General features: G+C 40.5%; 1 protein-coding gene across 1 annotated transcript in view; it reads left to right on the top strand.

Moving 5' to 3' along the window:
* Positions 1–26,614, top strand: part of LOC126354843 (methanethiol oxidase-like) — a 161,045-nt gene that overhangs the window by 87,511 nt on the left and 46,920 nt on the right. Inside the window, exons 3-5 of the mRNA XM_050004822.1 lie at positions 135–320; positions 10,344–10,506; positions 22,845–22,988. Coding sequence (XP_049860779.1) covers positions 135–320; positions 10,344–10,506; positions 22,845–22,988 — 493 coding nt within the window. The remainder of the gene's footprint in view (positions 1–134; positions 321–10,343; positions 10,507–22,844; positions 22,989–26,614) is intronic.

Below are 26,614 nucleotides of genomic sequence, written 5' to 3' on the forward strand. Positions count from 1 at the left end.
ATAGCTATTCTTCATCAGTGCCCATGTGAAGTATGAGGCTCTTCCAAATAGATTTATTAAGATCTGCTACAGCAATAAAATGAGTGTTCTATGTTGTGTCAAAGGTACAGTTTGAAAACTGGTACTCTTTACAGGTAATACATCGTCTGCCAATGCCTTACCTAGGTGATGAACTCCATCACTCAGGATGGAACGTTTGTAGTAGCTGCCATGAAGATTCAACAAAATGTAGAGACAAGCTGATTTTGCCATCACTTGGCAGTTCAAGAGTGTATGTTATTGATGTTGGAACCAATGAGAGAGCACCTCGAATTCACAAGGTTTGTAATCTTATATAAAACTGGCTTTTGTTGTTTGTTAGCTTCACTGTACTGATTCCTCTTTCTTCCATGCTTGTTGACTATACAGAAAATTCTGCTGTTTATGATAGATAAAATTGATTATTTTTCCTTCAGCTGTATTTATTGGTGTAATTTTTTTAATGCAATCATTTTGAAGGTAATAACTTATGTTTCATCATTAAGCATTTTTGCTTGATAAAATATAGGCTTGCACTTGTGCAATTCTAGTTATGCTTGGGCGGGCATCCTATGTATATTCCAACTAACAGAGTGTATCGAAGCACATTAATTGATTGACTTGTGCCAGTTAACGTGTCTCAATAGACTGCTTTAGTTGGGAATGTATGAGAGGCATTCAGGAGTGATTTACAGTAGCAGTTTTTGTACCTTATTAATTAATTATCATGAGTCAATGCTCATTGTATCTCTCAATTTACTCCCTGCTGACATCAGTCTATGACTGCCACTTCCTGGGAACTCCATTACTATGTCATGGAGTCACTTTCTGAAGGTATTACAAACCCACTAATGGGCTGCTTGCAATTATTCATTGTTGCTGAACTTCCTACCACACAGTGCCTCCTTTATGTTATCAAATAAAGCATAATTATATGTAGTAAAGTGTGATGAATATGTTTCACAGCAAATGATCCCAGTGGTGTCAGCTTTGTAAGCATGCCATTGCTGGTGTGGAGCCACACATTGTCATACTGGAGGAGCACTCCTTTCAATGACTTTCCCTGTTGCTTTAGTTGAATTCTGCAACTAAGGTGTGTAAGGGTGTCACAGTAAACCTCGGTGTTGACAATTGTTTCTTGTGGAAGCTAATCCACTAGCAGTATGCTATGTGTGTGAGAAAGGGAGAGGAGAGAAGTAGAAAAGGGGAAAGGACTATTTAGGTGCCTTGACAGGATAGAAAACGTGTAGCACTGGAGTGGGAGAAGGGAAGTAGTAGGCAGGTGGAGGATGGGGACTAGCAAAAGCTGAGGCAAGAGGGTTACAGGAATGAAGATGATGATGTGGAAGAGTTCCCCACTGCACGGTTCAGCAAAGTTGGCGGGAAGAATCTGGATGCTACATGCTGTGAAACAGTCATTAAAGTGAATCCCATCTTGTTGGGTAGCATGACCAAAAACTGGGTGGTCCATCTGTCTTTTGGCCTCTGTTTGGCACCAGCTATCTATGCAAACAGATAGCTTGGTAGTTGTCAAGCCCATCTAGAATGGAGCAAAGTGGTTGCAGCTAAGTTCGTAAATCCAGTGGCTTCTGTCACAACTGGCACTGCATCTTAATGGGGACAGAGATGTCTGTGACTGGCCTTCTAACCTGTCAACACACTTGCATAGTCCTTTACCTTTATCTACTTCTCTCCTTTTGCCCTCTCTCATCCCTCCTCTCGCATCCCTCATGCCACATATCCTGTCTCATTTCCTAATCTAATTCCCCCAGCATCACCTGACTTCATTTGACTCCACACAATCACTGTTGTTTTGCTTTTGCCAAATTCATCATAACCTCTCTTCAATACAATATTTATTCCATTCTGCTGACCTTCCAGGTCCTTTGCTGTTTCTGAAGTTGTAACTCTCTCAAGTTTGTATTTCATCTCACTGAACTGTACTACATTTTCCTTGGTCTACTGCTTGTTGAATTTTCAGATTCAGTAATACTGGGGATAAGCTACAATCCTGTCCTTCTCCCTTCTCAACTACTACTTCCATAACTGCAGTTTGGTCTTATGAATTCTATTTATGCTCCTTACTCCTTACTGATGCTTCTCTTTCCTCCAAAGGTCTCTAATTTTCCTATAGTTTGCACCTATCTTTCCTATAGGAATGAATGTTTCTATGGCATTATATTTATCTCCAAGCCATTCCTGCATTGCCAGTTTGCATGTTGTCATTCATTTTTTAGACATCTGTATTTCCTTTCTGCCTGCTTCATTTGTTACAGTTTTATATTTGCATTTATGTATTGATGTGCCTTGGCAAATATGAGTGGATGTGAAAGCTGAAAGTGGTAAGAAAATTAAAAATTTTTAGTGATGTACTGATAGGAGTTTTTTTAATGATATTGTAGGGGAAAGCAGATGAAATAAGAATGTAATAATAAATGTGTACATTGGCTCAAACAGCAGAATTCCATTACAGTGATCAGAAAATGAAGCCAGGAAGATACAGTCAATGTATCTTTTGGTAGCTATTTTTATTTATTACCAAGAATTCGGAAACTTCAAAACAATGATTACTGTAGTGTGTTTGGTCATGAGTTTGCTACTGCATCTGCAAGTGTTGTAATTATCTGCCCTCCCACTAGCTGCTTATGGGATACAGATTCTTTGAAGAAAATTTTGCATCTTTAACCCTTGAAATCAAATTCAGAGTTATGTAAAATATCAAACAGAGCTGTAACCTCAGTTGTGAATCAATGGTCACATCAATAAAGAGAAAAAAATTTGATACATGATCTACTTTTAGTATTTTATACCTTCTTTATGTGATATACAATAGTGTCCCTAAATTGTCAGCTACTCAAATTAGTTTTAGAACAATGTTCCTAAATTGTCAGTTTGACTCTCAATGTGTGTGTTTCTTTGCCACATGGTTATTGGTGTTATTTTTATGTACATGTGCTACCAGATACATTTATGTCCCTAGTTTGCAGTTGAGCACAATTTCTTGGCTTGTCGTTTGTGTTTGTTTGCTGGGCATGAATAGAGAAGTGTGCTCAGAAGCATACCACTGACATTGGTGAGACTGTTAAGTGGAATTTTGAATTCTTGCAGATAATACTGTTTCAGGAGGTACTTGTTTATTTTCAAAAGGATGACTTTTATCAAACACAATTTTGTAGTCAGTACCTAACACAGATTCATAAACAGCTAAGTTTTTGGAAATCATGTTCTTTGAACATACTGTTTCTCCTAATGTTGCACAGATGAAAGTAAGAATACCCAGGTCTTGAAGAGAAGGGGTAAGTTAGTGTTCATCTAAAGGGAAAAAAAGGCTTACTAAGTACAATATATAGGTCAATGTTGCTCGTGAATATTTGCTGGGAATTCAGTTGCATTCTTAATCGCTTGGCATAAAGTAACCCTCACTCATGAATAATAGTTTATTATTTGTTTGAACCATAAACTATTATTTTGCACTTGACTAAAAACATGACTCTGTGAACAGTATTCTTGGCTACATTACAGTTGGCCAATGATTGATGTGTTGTGGTGACCTTGTCTTAAGGCCTGTTCAGTTACCATGTATGGCATTGACGGACTACTTTTGATGGTCTTCCTGTAACAAACACTGTTTAAAAGATATGAGAGTGGACCTAGTTTCTACTACCGCACAGTAGCTGAAGCTATTGGGCTGTTTCCTTAGATGCTAAAATACACTATGTGATCAAAAGTATCCAGACACTTTGCTGAAAATTACTTAAAAATTCATGGTACCATCCTTCGGTGTTGCTGGAATCCAGTATGATGTTGGCCCAGCCTTAGCCTTGAGGACGGCTTCCACTCTTTGAGGCACATGTTCAGTCAGGTGCTGGAAGGTTTCTTGGGGAATGGTAGCCAATTATTCACGGAGTGCTGCACTGAGGAGACATATCAATGTCAGTTGGTGAGGCCTGGCATGAAGTCAGCGTTCCAAAACATCCCAAAGGTGTTTTACAGGATTTAGGTAAGTGCTCTGTGCAGGCCAGTCTATTAAAAAGATGTTATTGTCATGTAACCACTCCACCACAAGCCATGCATTATGAACAGATGCTTGATCATGTTGAAAGGTGGAATCACCATCCCTGAATTGCTCTTCCAACAGTGGGGACCAAGAAGGTGCTTAAAACAGCAGTGTAGCCGTGTGCTGTCACAGTGCCATGCAAAACAACAAGGGGAGTAAGCCGCCTCCATGAGAAACTCGACCACACCATAACAAACCACCACCTCTGAATTTTACTTTTGGCACTACATATGGTGGCAGATGACGTTCACTGGGCATTTGCCATACCCACTCCCTGCTATGTGACACAAGTGACGCCCATTCACCTGACCACTTTCGAAGTCCATGAGTTCTACAGAGTGCCCCATTCTCCTCTCTCACGATGTCTAATGACTACTGTGGTTGCTGTTATGGTGTTCCAGGCAGTAGCTAGCAGCACAATGCACTAATATGAAAAACATATGTTTTAGGGGGTGTCCGGATACTTTTGATCACATAGTGTATGTGACAATCCATAGTGTTTCAGACTGTTGAGGACAGAGAGATCAACATGTTTTACAATTGTGCAAAGAAACTTCAGTGTACAGCATCACGAAACATACTGACCAAAAATGTGTATACTTGGCATGGAGCACCTTGATCTGCTTATGAGTTTTTTAATAATTCTGTGTTGTGTGTTCCCATAAACAAGATACTATAGTGACCAGAATAGAACATGTAATTAACTAATTCATTTTTAATATCAAAATTCACACTTCAGACTTCACATTACTAATATTCCAACATTAAATTTAAAAGTCAATGGGAAACACCAGCTCCTCCTACCAAACTTTTCTTAAGAATCTGTGGAAGTTTTTCACTTTGCTTGGAATCACAGTCACACCGTATTTATGAATTGACAACATTTTCAGTAGGCGATTCCTGTAGAATGATATTTTATTTTTTCCCACTGTGGATTTTGGCATACAGTCACTTAGAAGTGGTTTGAAGAACTGCAGCACATGTCAGACTACAACAGAACAACTGATGTATAAAACATTTGTCATCAACAACACTCGAGACAGTGTACATAAGCATCAAATGTTCAATTTGTTGTTTATGTAAATAGCTATAACTGCTGACAGTAAAATATTTTGCATGTTGGTGGTTCATTGGTGGTCTGTAACATGTGATAAGGCACTTCAGAACTACTTGAAAATGCCTGCATTCTCTGGAAGTTTGTTAGAAGAGTACATATTACTCTTACTTGAAGGCAAAGGCTAATTCTTAGAGTGATGTAATCAACAATACAGCATAATGTTTCATACTTGACTATTTAAAATGGCTATCAACTCAGTAACATTTTATTAATTAATATTATTGTAACTGTTTACATTCACACTACAAATACGAAAAAATGTCCTGTAAATTTTGGAAAAATGCCATAGCAATGTCAAGAAAACCAATACATTATGAGACATTTGCAGGCCAGCATTTCTTCGGGTTGCAAAATATAGACAAATTCTTGTGCCTACGTGCATCCTACAGGTAGGCCACTGTCATCCTGGGATGCAAGTGACCTGCCATTTCCTTTTTAATATTCACCATACTATTCCTCTCTAATCTGTGAGGAAAGAATTATTAGTTCTGAAAGCTATGATGGTGTGCCATTTTTACTTTAAAGTACCGGTATGCAGTACTACACATTTCACCTCCTCAAGGTAAGTCCAGGCCAGCAGTTCTTTCTCATTTGAATTCATTTTTGTCCATTTCAAGAAATCATATTCCCCAGTAGCATACTGTTGCTTAATATTTTGTGAAATTTTGGAATGGATAATGGGTCCAAAAACTGGATAGAACAGACACACTCAAACTGTGTTACGGTTATGTTAACTTTATGATATTTCGGAATGGCACTTCTGTCTTGAGTAACATAAAGAATTGAGCAATTAATAAGCTCAGTTGCATGAAAAAAATGGAATTATTTTAATTTACATAATTATTAATTTGAGTGGATTAGCTCCAATTGTTATTGCTTGTTAATATACTTTACAGAAGTAGCCTCCAGTGGTGTGTCATTTCACTTGTTCCAAATCCCTGAGTGTTCTCATTTGTCATAGGATAAGGGGATGCGCACTGACTGTGAAAACACTGACAAAACCAAGAAATTAAAATCATTTTGTGACTTGCTGATCTTTAAAGTGCCGCCTCGCAGTTAAGCGCATCCGCTACATGCAGCGCTGTCTGCCAGCCATGCAGCTGTAGCGCCACCCAAGTGTCCAGCCAGCCAGCGGCTGCTAGATTCAGACTCAGTTATGATTTGACTGTTAAAGTGTACACACGTCTTACGCTGTTTACTTGATCTGTGACTTTCATATATTGTGTCTTCCGTGAAATATATTTGTTCAACTTGAAGTTATACCAATTGGCGACGAGGTATGATTTTTCTTTTCCATCGTTGACCCACATGTTTCCATGGCTACTTTAGAGCAACTATTGCAAGATCTCATAGAACAGCAAATGCTTCTCACAAATGAGATTCGTGAATTCGACGTGGCATCAAATGCGGGGCGCGTCTTGTTGTTGTCTCTACCTACTTTTCCTCCTTACGATGAGACGGCGGAAGACTGGTCTGATTACGAAAAACTTCTTCGACAGCACTTCTTAGCATTTCATGTCGCAGATGAACAAACATGGAAGTCTCTGTTCCTTTCATGGATTTCGTCTCTGTGGCGATTTCAAAGCCACTGTAAATGCTCAATGCCTTATCGACACTTACCCTAGGCCTCGACCTGAAGAATTGTTCACTTAACTTGCTGGAGGCCAGTATTTTTCTAAACTTGACCTGTAAGAAGCTTATCATCAACTTCCTCTTGACGCTGCTTCTCGGCAGTTTCTGGTCCTTAACACGCATTTCGGCCTCTACCAATACCAACTATTGCCATTCGGGGTTGCCAGTGCCCCTGCTCTCTTTCAGTGATTTTTGGAACAATTATTCCTCACTGTCTCGGGGTGTATAAATTACCAGGATGACATTGTTGTCACTGGCTCCACCACTGGTGAAAATCTTCAAAATCTCCACACACTTTTTCATGTCTTACAGACTGCCAGTCTTAAGTGTAATCTTCAGAAATCAAAATTTTTTCAGGCACCTATCACGTACATGGGGTTTCAACTATCTCAGGGTGGTATTCGTCCACTTCAGCAAACTGTTGCTGTGATTGATGCCCTTCCTCATCTGTTAAGGAACTGCAGGTCTTCTTGGGGAAAATGCATACTATCACAGGTTTTTACCATCTGCTGCTTCGGTGGCTCAGCCGTTGCATCACCTGCTGCATAAAAATGAGCCTTTTCACTGATCCATGTCATGCGATGTGGCTTTCCAGAAATTGAAGACTATGCTGAAACAGGCCCCGTGCCTGGCTACTTATTGACCTGGCCAACATCTTTTTCTTGCCACAGATGGCTCTCAATACAGGGTCGGGGCAGTCCTTGTGCACCATTTTTCTGACGGTTCTGAACAACTCATTGCTTATGCCTCCAAAACTCTCATGGATGCCCAACAAAAGTATTCTCAAATTGAAAAACAAGCTATGGCCATTATTTATGCTCTTCATAAGATTTGGTGTTTTTCTCTATGGATCCAAATTTCATCTTGTTATGAATCACAAACCACTTGTTTCCTTGTTTCATCCATTAACGTCACTTCCCGACAAGACTGCACACTGCCTCCAGTGTTGGGCTCTTTACTTGTCTTGTTTCAGTTATGAGATTCATTTCTGGCTGACTACACAACATGCCAATGCTGATGCACTGTCTTGCCTTCCCATGGGTCCTGATCTGGCATTCAATAGGGACAAACTTTTGTGTTTCCACCTGGATGTTGCCGATCAGCGGGTTGTGGACGAGTTCCCCATCACCGGGGACCGGCTGCCGGCTGCTACGCGTTCTGACTCTATCCTCTCCTGGGTTTTACACTGTATTCAGAAGGGTTGGCCAGATCGTCCATCTGCTAATACTTCTGATCCGTTGTGGAACTACTATGCTTTGCGTTACCACCTAATGGCTAGGGATGGTGTTATCCTCTTTTCCACTGAAAATGCTTCGCCATGTGTTGTGGTACCTGCGTCTTTGTGTGCTTTGGTCTTGCGCCTCCTTCACCAAGGGCACTGGGGTGTGTCTCGCACAAAATCTCTGGTGCGCCGTCATGTGTACTGGCCCCGTATCGACCCTGAAATCGCACACATGGTCGCTGCCTGCGGCCCTTGTGTGTCACAGGCCGCCACCTCAAAGTCCTCTTTGTCACTGTGGCCTTCACCTGAGAAGCCCTGGGAGCGTATTCATGCTGACTTTGTGGGACCTTTTTTGGATGCTTATTGGCTTCTCGTTATTGATGCCTACTCTAACTTTCCTTTCATTGTCCGTTGCACGTCGCCTACCACCACGCCAACCACCAATGCTCTAGCTCGCATTTTCTTTTTGGAAGGCCTTCCCTCTAATCTTATTACTGATAATGGTCCGCAATTTGCCTCTTCTGATTTTGCAGGTTTTTGTGGCCATCATGGCGTCATGCATGTCATGGCCCTTCTGTTCCATCCACAGTCAAACGGAGAGGCTGAACGACTGGTCCGCACATTTAAGGCTCAGATGAGGAAACTCCTGACTTATTCTGCTGCTGCTGATGCACTTCTCCAATTTCTGGCTTCTTACCATTTCACCCCAATGGGCGACCACAGCCCGGCTGAGCTCTTACATGGCTGACAGCCCCGCACACTACTTCATCTTCTGCGGCCTTCCACCTCAGGGCTGCAGGTGCCTTCGGTTGGCCGGTTCACCGCCAGCTACCTTGTATGGGTACGGGGATATGGCAGGCAGCCAAAATGGAGTCCTGGCCGCATCTTACGACACCATTGCCAATGCCTGTATGAAATCCAGATGGACACGGGTGTTGCAGTGCGTCATTCGGACCAGCTTTGGCCTCATGTGCCGGCAACGCCTGTTCTGGATGCCCCTACACCACCTTCGGCTCTACCTGATGCTCGGTATACTGGAATCTCTCATTACTCACTATGCAGTCCTCTCACCATCATATCGGTGCCAGCACAAGAACTGATGCCACCAGGAGACGCGCCCATGCATGAACCAGATGACCATCATCTGTCGGAGCAACTCTACTCGCCTCCTTCTCCTATGGACGCGGACACATCGCCCATGTCTCCTGTTATAACAACTGGACTTTCCATAATGGGCAGATTGGTGCACGGGGCCCCAGCATATTTGACCCCCACGTCTCCTGTCATCTTGACCTGTTATCATCGGGGACACTTCCGTTCTTACGGGAAGCCTCCTCCTAGAGACTTTACGGCCAGTCAAACAACACCTATGGATGTTAGCAATCTACAGGCCACCTCCATCAAGACCTGTGCAAAAACTTCAAAGGGGGGAAAAGTGTTGTGACTCATCGATCTGTCAAAGTGCCGCCGCGCAGTTACGCGTGTCCTCTACATGTGGCGCTGTCTGACAGCCATGCAGCAGCAGCAGCAGCACCACCTAAGCGGCCAGCAAGCCAGCCAGCAGCCGCTAGTCTCAGACTCAATTATGATTTGACTGTTAAAGTGTACACACGTCTTACTCTGTTTACTTGATCTGTGACTTTCATGTATTGCATCTTCCTTGAAATATATTTGTTCAACTTTAAGTTATAACACATTTGATGTGGTGATTCAGCAGAAATGGATAAAACAGAAAGCAATCAGTGCTAGGTCACACCTAATTTTAAGATCTTCTCATCTGATACTGGAAGACCATAACAGTTTGTGTGATGAAGCTTCCTGCTGGTTTTCATATCTGATAGATTGTAGCCGTGCTGAGGCACAACTTGTACAAAGAAACTCTTATGAGAGGATTATATTTATCAGAAACTTAACGAGGAATAACAAGGACCAAATTTGTGATCTGGTTAAGAAAAGTTCAGGTTATATATGGGTTGGTGGGTAGGGACACTGTCACAGCAAAGAAAGCAGGCATTAACCTGAAGACTGAGGATATATTGGTGGGATTTCATGGCTGGAAGGAAAACTGGACCAAAATAAACAAATTGATTTTTCACTGTTAACATGAAGTTGATGGAGGTGGAGTAAAAAAGGAAGGAAACCACGAATGTATTGTCCTAAAGCAGCAGTCTAGTTTGTCTTCCTTTTATTTTGCATTTCTTCAAAGTGGATTTTGTATTAGACATGTATTAAAAGTTATTTATGTTTTGTTGTTTTCCTATACTGTAGTGAACTGATGCCATTCATGAATTTTTAAGGTTGTAGATCCTCAAGATATAATAAGTCAACTTGATGTTACTGCACCTCACACGACACATTGTCTTCCAACTGGAGAAATAATGATATCTACATTGGGTGACAGCAATGATGAAGGAAAAGGAAATTTTCTTCTTCTTGATGCAGAAGCTTTTGAGATTAAAAGTGAGTATCACAAATAATTTGTGTTCCTCATAATGCACAATTACAACACTTTGTGAGGGAACAGGATTATCAGACTGTACACACATGTGCAACAATGCACCATTATCTTAAGACAATGGTGCAAAACTATGCTGATACAAAAATGTCAGTTTTTCCCTTATAAGAATGTCTGTATGAAGTATTTCTATATTTTTTCTAGAGAGCACTTCATTTAAGGCAATAGTTAATAATACTGAAAATTTATTTTGTGTTCTGAAAGCTTTTAAGTGTCATTTTGTTATGACTGTACATTCAAATTCAGAAGACAAGTGTTACTAACCAACTTCATCTGCTATTTTTGTTCCAACTCCAGGATTGCAGATGCAATACAAAGAACTGTTCTGACAAATTTGCATATGGATTCTTTTGCATAAAGTTTAATAGGTGTTACAGGTTTGCATTATGTATGTACTACTTCCATAGACCTTCAAACATATGTCATTTGGCTATGTTGCTAAAATATTTATAGCATTTTCAGGTTTTGAAAAAGCTTTTAGAAACGTTGATTGGATTACACTCTTAAAAATTCTGAAATTATCACAGATGAAATAGTAAGTGAAAGGCTGTCTATGAACTCTACAGAAACCCAGACTGCATTTAAGACAGTCAAAGGACGTGTAGTAAAGCAAAACAAAGAAAAAGTGTGTATAAGAATAAAAATAAATAAATTCAGGAAGAATAAATAGCAACTTCATCATCATCATTATAATTTAACAGTTCCAGTTTCCCAGGTACTGGTAATGAACCTCTTCCACTTTGACCTGTCCAAATACACCTGTTTCCAGAGATCATCATCCACTGTCCATCCTCTGGGAACTAGATCAGCCTTAATCAAGACCATCTATCAAGTTTGAGGTCTTCCTTGAGGTCTTTTCCCATTCACCTCTCTTTCCAAATTTATTTTGGCTGTTATAGTTGGCTCCATTCTCATCACATGCCTGTACCATCAAAGTCTAGATGTGCCAATTCGATCTAATAGGGATGTCTTTATCCCAGCTTCTTTCCGCACCTCCTCATTCCTTAACTTGCCCATGTTCATCTTCTGGATGGTGGATCTAAGAAATTTTATCTGTGATGCTTGCAGCCTTAATGATTCTTCTTCTTATTCTTCTTCTTATTCTTCTTCTTTTTAGGGTACATGTTTCAATACCTTAAGTCAATATTTGTATGAAAAAGCTATTAAACATCATCAGTCTGGCCAGTTTTGAAATCAAGTCTTCCCATAAAAGTGATCTTACTTGTTGGTAGAATTCAGATACTTTTTGCACTCTGTTGATGATTTCATTTCTGACCAAATTATAACTGGAGATTACACTTCCAAGGTATAGTTGGTGGTCTCCTAGTTTTACACTTCCTGGTTATCCACCTCTGTTGACTGCCATCACCACTGTCTTGGTCTTGCTGATGTTGAGGTTATATTCCTGGAACTTAGATTTCTATTCATAAAGTCTGATCTGCACTTCCTCTTCAGTTTCACCCCATATCGCGATACCATCAGCAAAGGTGAATGCATTCAGTTCACCTGATCTCTCCTCAACGTTCCTTCATTATAGTATGTATAACAGTGATGAATAGTAGTGGGGACAGTGCACTTCCTTGCTGAACTCCACTCTTGGTCTCAAACCATGATGATCGCCCTTCCCCAATTTGTACACAGCTATTACAGTCTTTGTATGACATCTGATTTTTTCTTATTAGTCCTTCAGGCACATTCTTTTTCCTCAGGCATTCCCAGGTCTTATCTCTTATTACACTATCACAGGCTATTTCTGTATCCAGGAATACAATGATCAGGTTCCTGCCTTTCTCCCAATGCTTTTCCATCAACATGCAGGTGCTAAAAATTAGATCTATTGTTGATCTTTACTTCTGAAGCCATATTGTTCCTCCTCCAGCTGTGGTTCTATGATAGTTCTCAGTCTCTTTTCTATGATATTCTCAAGTATTTTCAGTCCACGAGACAATAGGGTTATTCATCTATAGTTGGTGGGTTTCCACCTGCTACCTTTCTTAAACAGGGGAATTATTACACACAATCCACAAAACTTGAAGGTCTGTCTTCATTTTCTGAAGAATAATTAATGGCAAAATGATTCTTTGTTGTATGGCTGGATCTCTGTCTCCAAAAGGCATAAACAGCTATCAATCATGTTTCCTTTACCAGATGTGCTGATGAACATCCCACCTCAGGACAGGCATGCAGTATATATGTCCTCCCCTCTCCTACAAATCATTGCTCCATCCTAGGTTTGCATCTGGAGATGCAGAATAACGACATATCCCCTGTTCTCCACCTGACATCAGTTTCAGAGCACTGTAAATATTTTGCATACCAACAACAGTGCCACAAAATAAAATTTCCTGGTTGATACTCCCTTATGTTGCTAAAACATTACATCTGAGTTAAGTGATAACATACAAAGGTATGCTGAAAAGTAATGCCTCCAGATATTAAAACTTTTTAAGTAAAACAAACATTATTAACATTCTACAACTTAATTCATCATGTCTCTGCCATTAAAGGGCTCTGAATTGTAGTGTGTAACATTGTGGTGTGTAATGTAACAATGTCAGTGCATCAGAAACAGCATGCTATAATAGTGTTTCAAATTTGAAGAGTTCATCCACACAAGAGTGCTGTGACATCTGCAACAATCTGATACCTTGGGTTCAGTGTCATCGATGATCATCCATGCTGTCCCGACTTGGTCTCATCAGATTTTCATCTGTTTCCAAAGCTTAAAGAGCACCTTGGAGGACTTCACTTAGATAGTGATGAAGTGGTGCAAGCAGAAATGAGGTTCTGACTCCTTCAACAAAGACAAACATTCTTCAGTGACAGAATCAATAAACTGGTCTCTCATATGGAGAAATATGTTTGTCTCCACAGTAACTATGTTGTGAGATAAATATGAAAAAATTGAGAATAAAGATGTAGAATCTTAATAACACTTGTTTTAGTTAAAAAGTCTCACAGTTTTCACATAAATTCAGAGGCATTACTTTTCATTGTGCCCTCATATTTCATTGATAGATATGGAAGAAAAGGCATTACACTTTAAAATTAATCAATTATAGCTCTTTTTCATGAGAGTAGTATGAATGTGTGAGCTCGGCTTGATTATGGGTGCATGCTGTGTAGGTCTGCAATTGACCCTTCTTTTCATAATATGGTGCACCATGATGCAATTAGGCTGGCCAATGGAGCCTATAGAGCACACAATAGAATACACACTTATAATTCTTCAAGAACAAGGAAAGCTCATATTACTCTGCTGGGTACCCAGGGCACATAGGCATTGGAGATTTGAGTAAGTTGACTAAGCTGCCAAGGAAGCATTCAGGGAACACAATGTCCCATTCCCCTGTAGACTGCTATTCATTGTTGAATCAGGGCACATGTAACATGTCATCTAAATTACTTAAGGAATACAGGAATGAATTAATAAAACCCTTAACACATTTAATATACAGTTCAGTTGGCCAGGGTACTGCTCATGACCTTTTAAAAACCTTAGATATGACAAGAGTTTAGAAAGGGAGCAATAATTGACTTAAATAATTTCAGTCCAGTTTCATTTGCAACATTGCTTGGCAAGTTAGTTGAGAGTAATTATAGACTGCACAGAATCATTCTTCTGTAAATACAAGCAACCTACTAAGCAACTCGTGGAATGGGTTCCAAAAAGGTGGTCCCACTTGCCCATTCTCACCCACTCATTCAGCCTACTGCAATGTCATTATCTCTTTGTGTATCTCTAACAGTCACTGCCTCCTGTTTCACAGCCACCGTTTCTTCATTCTGCCCTTATACTGGTGTCTCATCTCACCGTTACTGTCTCCATCTTGCTCTCTCTTACTGCTACTATCTTATTCTTTCCATTGCTGCTGCCTCTTCTCATTGTCACTATATCTCTCTTCCTTATTGTCGTTGTTGTAGGTTCTGTGTCTCATTACCACTGGCTCTCACATACTTCCACATTCTCCTTCTCTTTATTCCTCTCCAGTGAGGCATTGTCTCCTTCAGTCTTTTCCTAGTACTGTTCTGTCACTGTCAATTATGTTCCACTGCCACTGGGTCCCTCTCTTTTTCTCACACAGCCACTGTCTCCTTCAGACTTTCTTTTCCAGTATTTATTATTTCTCCATCTCTTTCCCACTGCCACTGTCTCCTCTTCCGGCATAAAAAAGTGTGAATATGTTCATGTGCCATAATTTTTTTAATCACATAGACTTGTCAGAATTTTATCAGTAAAATATCAGAGTATTTATAACCAGGTTCTTGAATTTACTGTCCTCCAGGAAAATTCTAATGCTCAAATTATTCTGGTGAACAGAGAGCTGGCTAAAACCTGAAGTAGAAAGTTCTGGGATATTTAGCGAGTCATGGAACATTTATTGGAAGGACAAATTAACCACCACAGGAGGGGGAGGGTTCACTGCAGTTGACAAAAATATTGTATCTATAGAGTGTAACAGTGAATTTACCTGGCCATTTATAACAGGTGTAGTTGAAACAGAAGTTAATTGTTGACAATATAATGTAATTACACAAATAAAAAAAATCTACTCACCAAGCGGCAAAGGGAGGGGACACACTTAAAAAATACTTTGCTTGTGCAAGCTTTTGGAGCCATTGGTTCCTCCTCCTGACAGAAGGGTTGAAGAGGAAGGAAAGGGGTGAAGGGAAAGGAACTGGAAAGATTTAGGATAAGGGGTAGAGTTTGGAAAAGTCGCCCAGAACTCCAAGGCAGTAGAGACTTACTGGATGGGATGAGAAGAAAAGACCAGTTAATTGTTGCATTTTTTGCCAGTTACCCAATTCTGATGTGACAGTTCTAGAGGCATTCAAAGAAAATCTATAGTCAATAGTGTGTAAAGACCTTGATTGTGCAGTTGCGCAGTTCTAGTTAGAGAAAGCTTTAACCTAATAAGTATAGTCTGGGAAATCTATGGATTCATTGCAGCTGTGGCGGGGGGCAGACAGGCAGTTTTGTGAAGTACTTTTGAACACACTTTTCTGAAAACTGTCTTGAGCAGGTAGCTCAGCAGCCTACAGGCAATAGGAATATATTAAACCTCGTAGCTACAAACAGATAGGACCTTACTGATGTTATCAGTATAGAGAGAGAGATTAGTGATCATGTCACCTAGTGACAGTGGTTATGAAAGTTAATAAATCAGTCAAGAATGCTAGCAGAGTCTTACTGCTAGAAAGAGCAAATAAGCAATTGTTATCATCTCACTTAAATAATGAATTGAAATCATTTAATTCCAGTATAGTGGGTACAGAGGAATTATATGCAAAGTATAAAGAGATTGTAAATCATGTTCTGAACAAATATGTGCCTAGTAAGTTGATTAAGGATTGACTAAGACTCACTGTGGTTTAGCAACAAAATTTGGAAAATGTTGTGAAAACAAAGGCTGTTGCTTTCTGTTCTAAAGAGAAAATGTGGACTGTAGCAAAAGATCTGGCCTAGAACCCAAGAAAATTCTGGTCCTAAGTAAAATTGCTGAGTGAGTCTAAGGCTTCCATCCAGTCACATCGCACAGAATCCTGAATCAATGACATATTAATAAGCATCACTGACATACAGAAACAACTGAAAGAGTTGAAAACAAATAAGTCACCAGGTCTTGGAGGAATCCCAGTTTGATTTTACAAAGTGTAATCTATAGCATTGGCCTCTTACTTAACTTGCATTTATTGTGATCTCTCACCCAGCTCAAAATCCCAAGCAACTGGATAGTAGTGCAGGTAACTCCATTATATAAAAAGGGCAAAAGAATAGAGATGTAAAATTACAGACCAGCATCCTTAATATCAGTAAGCTGCAGAACTCTACAACATATTCTGAGCCTGAATGTATTCAGTATTCTAGAGACCAAAAAGCTTATGTCCACAAATCAGTGTGGTTTTAGAAAGTATCACTCCTGTGAAACTCTGCTTCCTTTTTTCTCATATGAAATACTGTGAACTATGAATGAAGGGCAACAGGCAAATTCCTTATGTACTGCAGACTATTAATGGAGGTATGAGCATATGTAATAGGTTCACAGATATGAGTGGCTCGAAGAATTCTTAAGTAATAAAACCCAGTATGTTGTCCTCAACAGCAAGTGTTCATCAGAGACAGAGGCATCATCAAGAGTGGCCCAGGAAAGTGTAGTAGGACTGCTATTAATTTCCGTATACGTAAATGATTTGGTGGTTAAGGTGGGCAGTGATCTGCAGTTGTTTGGAGATGATGCTATGGTGCAAGGGGATTTGTCATCATTGAGTGACTGTAGAATGAAAGATAACTTAGACAAAATTTCTAGTTGGTGTGATGAATGGCAGCAGCACTAAATGTAGAAAATGTTAGTTAATGCAGACGAGTCGGAAAAACAAACCTGTAATTTTCCGAGACAGCTTCAGTAATGTTCTTCTTGGCACACACGATTTAAATATCTGGGCATAACATTGCAAAGTGATATGAAATGGAACAAGCATGTGAGGATTGTGGTACAGAAAGTGAATGGTTGACTTTTTTGTATAGGGGTGTGGTTCATCTGTAAAGCAGAATGGATACAGGATTGTAGTGTGACCTGTTGCTGAGCACTCCCAAGTGTTTGGGGTCCACACCAGGTTGGATTAATGGAAGACATCAAAGCAATTCAGAGATGGGCTGCTAGATTTGTTACTGGTAGGTTCAGACAACATGCAAGTGTTATGGAGTTGTTATGGAGTTGCTTTGGAAAATGAAATAGGAATCCCTCGAGGGAAGGTGATGTTCCTTTCAAGGAACACTAATGAGAAAATTAGAGTACAGCATTTGAACCTGACTGCAGAATGATCCTACTGCTTCCAATATACATTTCACATAAGGACCATGAAGATAAGATATGAGAAATTAGTGCTCATATCTAGTGATATAGACAGTAATTTTTCCCCATTCTGTCTGCAAGTGGAACAGGGAAGGAAAAGACTAGCAGAGAATATTTGCCCTTTTTGTGGTCCAATAGGAGCATTTTTCCATTGGTTCCTTTCTTTTCCCTGGTACAGCATGGCATCTCACTTGTGATAAGAACTTTGAGTTAGTAAAATTTTGATAGCTTACTTATATGAAATTGAAATAATGTAATACTAATTTTACACCTTAGACTGGATTTAACCTGCACTAAAATTTTGCATGTGTTTCAGTACAACAACATCGGTTTTGGAAACCTTCTGATGATAACAGAGATGCTTTACAGGATATTTCTCTGTGATACATCACTTTATAAACTACGTTTTTGCCTCACACCAGGTTTTATGTGCACATTTTGTGTGTACCAGTAGGGTAACTTTGAACCTGTCTATATCAGAAACATAAAATTTTCAGGGTTGTTCAAAATCAGGTTACATTGTAAAAATTTCAGGCATTTGCTGTGCACAGCCATCCTGGAATCCACAGCTCATTTTTGGTACACAGAAACTAGGATTTTGGGGTATTTCTCAATAATTGATAAAGAATTTTTAAAATGGAAAAGTGGCACTTGTGACCTACCCTTCTCCTCCTTATCCCAACAGTGGAAACACTTCTTTGCTACCAATCCCTCCAACTATAGCCAACCTAATCCCAGTATTAAACATTGCCTCTCCCAGCTGTGATCCCTTCCTCTCTCCCACCTAACCACCCTCTGGTTACCTTCCAGGAATTACGTATCTTAAACGTGGTGTCACCGTCCTTCTCCTGGTCCCTTCCTAAGAACACAAAACTCTCAACAGAAGAAAGAACAGCCATTCACAACCCTCAGACAGATTCTCATTTGATTTAATAATCCTCTCTGCAGACAAAGTCTCCACCACCACTGTGATGAACCGTGGTGACTACCTGACAGATGTGTTTCACCAACTGTCCAGTTCCTCCATCTAGAAGCTTTCCCGTAGTGATCACATCTCAGAAGTCCAACATAACCACCAATTCTGACTGAAATCCTTAGGCCCATCCAAAACCACTCTCCCAAGTCCAAACCCCTTCCCAGCCCGATGACACACTGCACACCCACCTTCTACACGCATCTCAAAATCCACACACTCAACAATCCTGGATGCCCCATTATAGCTAGTTATTGATCTTGTACTGAATAAACTCTGATCTTGTTGATGAAGAAGAGCATGTCAGGCATATTAACCAACTTCACTGACTCTCCATCATCCCAACCTCTCTACCTCCTGGATCACTACTCGTTACTGTGAATGCCAGCTCCCAGTACCTCACCATCCTCATGTCCTTGGCCTTGTTGCTGTCAAACATGACTTCTCCAAACTGGCTTCTGACTCCAAACACACTATCTTAGTCTAACCAATTACATCCTCACATACACAATTACTTCTCTTTTAAGGGAAGATAAATAAACAAATCCATGGCATGGCTAAATTGCATGCCACTCCCCTATGCAAACCTTTTTATGAGCCATCTAGAGGAAACATTCCTGGTCTCCCAAAACCACAAACCCCTTGTCAGGTTCAGGTATATGGATATCATCTTCATGATGTGGACCCATGAGCAAGACACCCTACCCTCATTTCTCTATAGCCTTACCACCTTCTCTCCCATTCACTTGATGTGGCCCTCTGCAACCAAGTGTGCCACCTTCCTGGATGTTGATCTCCACTTTGCTGATGGCTCAAACCTTTGACCTTACAAAGTCCACTAATCATCAACAGTGCCTGCATTTTGACAGCTTATATCATTTCTTATTTCAAAGTTAAAACTGAAATCGGGGGTTTGTACTCGACCATATCTGCCGCAGCCGTGGTGCCGGATTATTAAACAACAACTGTAAAAGTTGACTATAAGTCAAATGAATAATAATGAAGTATTAAGTTTCAGAATACTGTTTATTTTAAAAATCCAACCTTATTTACAAAACTCAAATAATTTCTAACATACTTCCAATTATGAAATGAATCTTACTCAACAAGCTACATGTTTTCTGTCCAACATCACACAAAGTACTGACTCCCTTTGCTAACATGGCTGTAACTATTTATACTTTCTTAACAATCCTGAACAATCTTCAGCATTGTTTAGAATCATTTTTTGATTAATTAACAATTAAAATTGACTTAGAAAAATTGAAAATACATATATAAATGTATGTTTATTTCAGAACAGCTAGTACACTACGATATTAGTACATGTCTGTTATTTTATTCAAGAATAACTTCTGGAATAAGAAGTTACACTAATACATTTACATTTTTTATTAATTACTAGAGGTTCCCTTCATGGAAAATGTTATCTTCATTTACAAAGCTTCTACACATTAGTTTAATTAAAATTCCATAATTATCTTCTTTGTAACTTTTTCACAAGTATATATTTCCATACATCTCTGTGTCAGAAATTACTGTTTATGGTTAAAATTTACATGTTTAAATGGGTTTCAATTAGACTATTACATTTCAACAACTTCCAAAAGGATTTGTGAAACTGAAAGTTGGACAAAACCTTTTCTGACAGGTCTACCTAACAGTACTCATTTTACAACCAACTGGATGAACAAACAATCTGCGAAAGATATGTGCAACCAAATATGTAAAATTATCATTAATTATTTTGCATCAGTTTCAACTAGATTAAACAAAATATTAATTAATAGCACAAAGAAAGGACAAGATAATTTGCAGGATTTGTCTGCAGCATGTATTGCAACATGAATATGAGGTAAATCTATTTAAATCAGAAAAATTATCTATTGGTAGTTAGCTGAATTGGCCTTGTTTATGTATATTTATGTCTAGCATTAGATCCTCCAGGTTCTCTTGAGTGCATTAGAGACACTGGTGTGTATAACTCTTTCTCAATATTGGCAATGCACTGTGGAACGAGCGTTAGTATCAGATACCACAATACTCAAAATCCATATTAGTTTGTATTTAGCCACCTCCTATCTTTGGCAGGTACACCTAGTATTAGACCATAATATAACAGTCTCCTATATGTGCATTGAAGAACACTGAACTGAAATACACTGTAGATCTCTGCTCATCGGAAGTTCTTCATTGCAAAAACCTGAAATGTGGCTCATACTCCACTCCTTATGACCATCATATATATTGTGTAATTGATTGTTTTGAATAGAATAGTTAAATTCAACAAAATTCCAACTGTTCATACTTCATTTCCTATCTTAAATCTCATATTTCAATTTTAACTTGTCTTTGATAACATATCACTAAAATCAAACTAATACAAAATTTTCAAGTGCTGTGGCACTATTATCTGTAATTTATATTGACATTTACATATAGTATTGAATAACAAATATATTATTACAATACAGTACAAGTAAATTCTTGGAGTATAGTTCCTCAGCAGTTAACATAATTCACCCTACATATATAGAATGAAATGTGTGACCAATGTCCAATCTTGCCATTTTTCATTTGTCAAGACACTTCCAACATCATTTTCCCACATTTACAATCATTCAAACATTAATTAATGTATTTTTTCAGGAATATTTGTGCAACATAGTTGTTGCTTTTCCCTTCACAGTAAGTGCTAACAATAACGGAATGAGACATAAGAGTGCAGTTACGTATTACTTTGAATGACAGTACATAATAACTTGAATAAGTGATTTATACTTCATACTGGTTGTGTTTTATAAGTGATTGTAACATAACAAGAATTATGTCTGGGCATTATACATAGGTAAATTGGTTCATAAGTGCAGATACATCATGACAATTATATGGTTGAACATTATACATTAGTAATTGGTTCGTAAGAGATATTTATATCACAAGAATTATGGTTGAGCATTATACTTTGGTAAATTGGTACATAAGTGACAGACACCTCATGACAATAATATGAATAGGTTTTATACATTGGTAAGTTGGTTTGAGCCTTATATATACCTTGTTTCCCAGATTCTCCTATAAAATAGGCTTTAGTCAACAATGCCAAGTATTGACACGGTAAATTAGAATGATCTCAGCAATAGAGGTATATATGCATGTGGACAGGGGGAAGAATAGCTTTGTACTATGATGATAAGTAAAAAATGAAATAGAAAATTCGGAGTGTTGGAGTTGAAGAAGAAAAGATGATACACCCCACAGATTAGAACAGCATTACACATGAAACATAATTATGTGACAGAAAATAGTATAAACAAGTCATTCCTCATGACAATATAGTAACAAAGCATACTTTCATACAAGTGAGTGTTTATGTACAAAAATATTAAGTTTGTTACAAAACTGTTAACAGAATATGTTTCCACTGATAATTTTCATAAAGTGTATGTGCTCACCAGGTATTTGTGAGAGATAAACAGAAGTGGAGGCAAGCTGGCCATCACTCAAATGGGATTCAAGCAAAATAAATGTGCTGTGTGCCAATGATTCAACTTTAAGTACACGGTGTTGCATCTGTTATTGAACTGGGAGACCACCAATTAAACTATTTTCGTGATATGAGACTTCATATCAGTATGTGTCACGAAGGTACTTCAGTCTACAGTTGACAAGAAGCAACACCCCCAACCCTCAACCCACCTCCCTCATCACCTAGTATTCTCTTAAACTGCAGCAGCTGAGCCATGTTATGGGCCAGGGCATTTATGTTGTACTTGACTGCCCACTCATCCTACACAATATCCTGCCCAATCTCTACACCACTCCCAGTCCCATCCCCTTGCCAGAAGTGTCATATCATATGGAAGATTTGTCTGCCACCCCCCCCCCCCCCCCCCCAATATCGAGCACATAACTACTCTAGACCCATCATAGGCTTACCCTTTCCTATCAAAGGAAGGGCCATCTGTGAAAACACTCATGTCGTATACCCGCTCTGCTGAAATGTCTATATAGCAGTTTATGTGGGCATGACCACCAGCCTTCTTTTCACAAGAATGTATTGGCTACTGCCAAACAGTCGCCAAGACCAGAGTTGACTAACCACTGACAGTACTCTGGTGAATAAAACATGCTCAGATTCAATAGGTGCTTTTTAACCTGTGCCATCTTGATCCTTGTCTGAACTACGTAATGGGAGTTATCCTTGCAACATATCCTTTACTCCTATAATCCTCCTGGCCTCAGTCTACACTAACCCACTACATCCGCCATCTTTCCTCTGTCCTGCCACCCATTCTCAATTCATGCCTCCATGCTATAATATACCAGTACACATTTATGTTAAGCAGATAACTCATTTGGTTGCACAACAAGTGCCCTTTCATATACAAGCATCTGTAACAAAACAATCAGTAAGAGCTGATGGTCAATTCAACTAATTTTACTTTATTTCCAGAACTGTGGGCTAATAAGGAGGATGAAACGCCCTTTGGTTATGATTACTGGTATCAGCCATTCCATGATGTACTAGTCTCATCAGAATGGGCATCACCAAAAGCATTCAAGTATGGATTCAAACCCGAAGATGGAATGAATCCAGGTAAGCTGGTAAGGAAAACTAGTCTTCATATCCCAATGCATTAATGTCATAAATGGAGAAATGTTGATAATAACACCCACTTTAAAAAAATTAATGATGGGGTTGACTTTGACAGCATTATTGCAAACACCTTACCAGAGCTGGACATAGGGCAGCATGTGCCTATTTTTTATCTGGAGTGTGTTGATGTGGATATGATCATGTGTTTATGGTCAGAGTAGCAGCTAACAGGAGCTTAGTTGAGGTCTTGTTGGTGATATGGAATTACCTGCTGGTGACATGAAATTGCTCTAAAATGAGCATACTGTTCAAAACTTTGTGTTTCACTTGTTAAATGATGTTTTCAAAGACTGCAATAATCTTATCCCAGGAATAGATGCAAAAAGAAGGGGTGCAGAAACATTTGGAAAGAAAATAGAAAGCTTGTCAGATAAACATCAACATATTTATTTTGCAAGTGTTATCTTACTGCTGTGGCAGTGACATAAACTTTTCAGCTTCTTGTAGAATTGGAGCTTGTAGTATTCCACTCTTCCATAGTTTGAAAAGTGTAGTTTCTCTTTTCTGTCATGTCCCATGATGTAATTTCTTTGTAAAAAAAACTAAAATGAAACCAGCAGATATTTGTTCCACACTGATTGTGTGTATAGTAGCATAAAATTACGGAAAAATAGAATGTCTTGCCAGTAGTTAACTTCAGGAGGTGAAATTTCTGTACAGCTGATACAATTAAAAGTAGAAAAAATTTAATAGCTATTGAACTGCTAGTTATGTTCTCAGGAAGGAAAGAGGAGTTAATTTGAGAAAGAGGGGCAGGTCACTCACTCTTTGAAGTGATTTATTGATTTCATATTTTTTAGAATCCTTAGTTTAAGTAATAATTGTCAAAGAGCCAGCTGATAACTCCCTTAATGAGGCTGTTCCAATGCTTTCCCATGAGGTGAGGGCACCATTGACCACCTCTCAGGACTCCAACAAGCAAGAACGGGTAGTATTGGCTACCTGCCTGATGCCCCACCTGCATGTGTTCTGTGCCTGTATGACCAGCTTAGCCACACCTGGCTGCCCTCCCCCTGCGGGTCCAGGGTTAGAATAGGCCCGAGGTATTCATGCCTGTCGTAAGAGGCGACTAAAAGGAGTCCCTTCCCCTCAAGGGGGGTAGTTAGTGCCTGCGTCCGGAGACGGACGGTTCCACGATCTATATTTGCGGTCATTTTGGTTTGTTCACTTCTTCTGGTTACTTCCTTTCTTTGTTCTTCTCCATCTCACTGTCTTACTTACTCTTTCCCTTGCCTTCTTCTCCTTGCCTTCTCTGGTCTCCGCCTCAGCGTTTGAAACAGTCTGTCCTTTCTTTCCCTCTCTCCTCTCTTTTTCCTCTTCTTCCTTCCTCCCTGTGCGTGCCTGAAGGCCGACCCATGCGTTCACACGCGTAGACGGTGACGGGGTAACGCGTAATTCCCCGCCCTGGGTAGACAAGTAAGGCACGCACGTACCCCCTGGTAAAGGACAGGCCCAGGGAGGGGTGATTGCCTGAGCTGACACCTTCCAACCATGCCGATTGGTCTCTCCATCCATTTCTCGGGAGGTGTGACCTGAGGTGTGACCCAATCACCTAAGGCGGGAGTGCCCTCTGAGAGGGTCCCCACAAGGAACGAGCGCGCCATCGGAGACGCTGGCAATCATGGGGGATTCCTCCGCAATGGATTTCTGTTCTTCTTCTCTCAAACGGAAACTTGACCAGCCACCAGTGACAAAAGAACCGCCTGCCCCACAGTTCCTTGTAGTTTCTCGATCTGAGGACAGAAAGGATTTTTCCTCTGTCAACCCTTTCGTTATCCAGAAAGGCGTAGATGCCACAGCCAGATCGGTCAAGTCTTGTACCAGGTTGCGTAACGGTACCTTGTTACTAGAAACTGAGAGCGCCTTTCAGGCACAAAAACTGATTCGGGCCACACTCCTGTCCACGTTCTCTGTCTGGGTGGAGGCTCACCACACTTTAAATTTGTCTTGTGGTGTGGTATATACTAGATCACTAGATCACTCGACGGATTGACTGACGAGGAGATTCAGTCTTTCCTCGCTGAGCAGGGCATGACGGCTGTCCATAGGGTCATGAAAAAGGTCAACAATGACCTTGTACCGACCTGGACACTTTTCTTGACCTTTGATAGTGTTCAGCTGCTGTCGCGCATCAAAGCGGGCTACGAGGTTATTTCTGTTCGCCCCTATGTTCCGACACCTAAGTGCTGCTACCAGTGTCAGTGTTTTAATCACACTCGCCAGTCTTGCTCCAATGCGGCTAAATGTGTCACTTGTGGCAGGGATGCCCATGAGGTTGACTGTCCACCTCCGTCTCCTCGTTGTGTGAACTGTCATGATGACCATGCAGCATCCTCCTGCCACTGCCCCATCTACAAGGAAGAAGGCTGTATCCAAGAAATTTGGGTCAAAGAGAAAGTGTCCACCTCAGCTGCTCACAAGCTATTTGCTAGTAGGAAGCCCACGCTGCTCCCAGCGGGGAAATACAGTACCGTCCTCACTTCTCCTCAAACTACCAGGGAGGTGGCGATGCAGACATGCGATCTGACCTTCAGCACTACGGTCGTCCGTTCGGCCAGTACTAAGATCGCCCGGTCGACGTCTCCTCTTCCTCCCGTCACCCCTCTGACACAAGCACCTTTATCATCTTCTGCCAGGACGAAGACCCAGAAGTCAGATGCACGGGCCTTCAAGAAGGAACCGTCTCATGCAGACCTCCTACGTACCTCGAACTCTCGGCCATCGACCAATACTTCCACAAAACAACCTTCCAAGAAGGCTCATAGGATGCACAGTACTCCTTCCCCGCCACCGCACATTTCTTCTCCTGCACCACCCAGTGGTTGCCGCCCCAGGCCGTCATCCGTTTCGCTTGGCCGCACCGCTGGTAGCTGAACATCTGGCCGTTCACCAGTGGAGGAAGCTCCCCCTCGCGGCCATCTTAACAAGATGGCCGATGAACCTATAGAACAAATGGACGATGACTGTCCGCCTACTGCTAGCGGCAGCAGTGCTCGCTCGAAGCCGGGCCCTGAGCGGCCTTCGAGATGACCCTTCTTGCATCTTCTTCTCCTCACGATGCCACTTATTCACTGGAATATTCGCAGCATTCACTCCAACCGAGAGGACTTGAAATTGCTGCTCCGCTTGCACTGTCCGCTCATCGTAGCCCTCCAGGAAACGAAGCTACGCCCATGCAATGACATTACCTTGTCATACTACACCTCTGTGCGTTTTGACCTACCCCCTGTGGCAGGTATTCCGGCTCATGGAGGGGTTATGTTGCTGGTCCGGGATGATATCTACTATGATACCATCACATTGCACACCGGCCTGCAGGCAGTTGCCATCCGCATTACTCTGCCCACTTTCACATTTTCCATTTGTACCATTTACACTCCAATGTTGTCTGCCGTTACCAGGGCAGACATGATGCAAATTATTGCTCAGCTACCTGCACCATTTTTGTTAACTGGAGACTTCAATGCTCACCATCCTCTTTGGGGCTCTCCAGCATCCTGTCCGAGGGGCTCCCTGTTAGCAGACGTTTTTAACCAGCTCAATCTTGTCTGCCTCAATACTGACGC

The sequence above is a fragment of the Schistocerca gregaria genome, chromosome 3 (assembly GCF_023897955.1).
Source record: "Schistocerca gregaria isolate iqSchGreg1 chromosome 3, iqSchGreg1.2, whole genome shotgun sequence".
In the NCBI taxonomy this organism is placed as follows: Eukaryota; Metazoa; Arthropoda; class Insecta; order Orthoptera; family Acrididae; genus Schistocerca; species Schistocerca gregaria.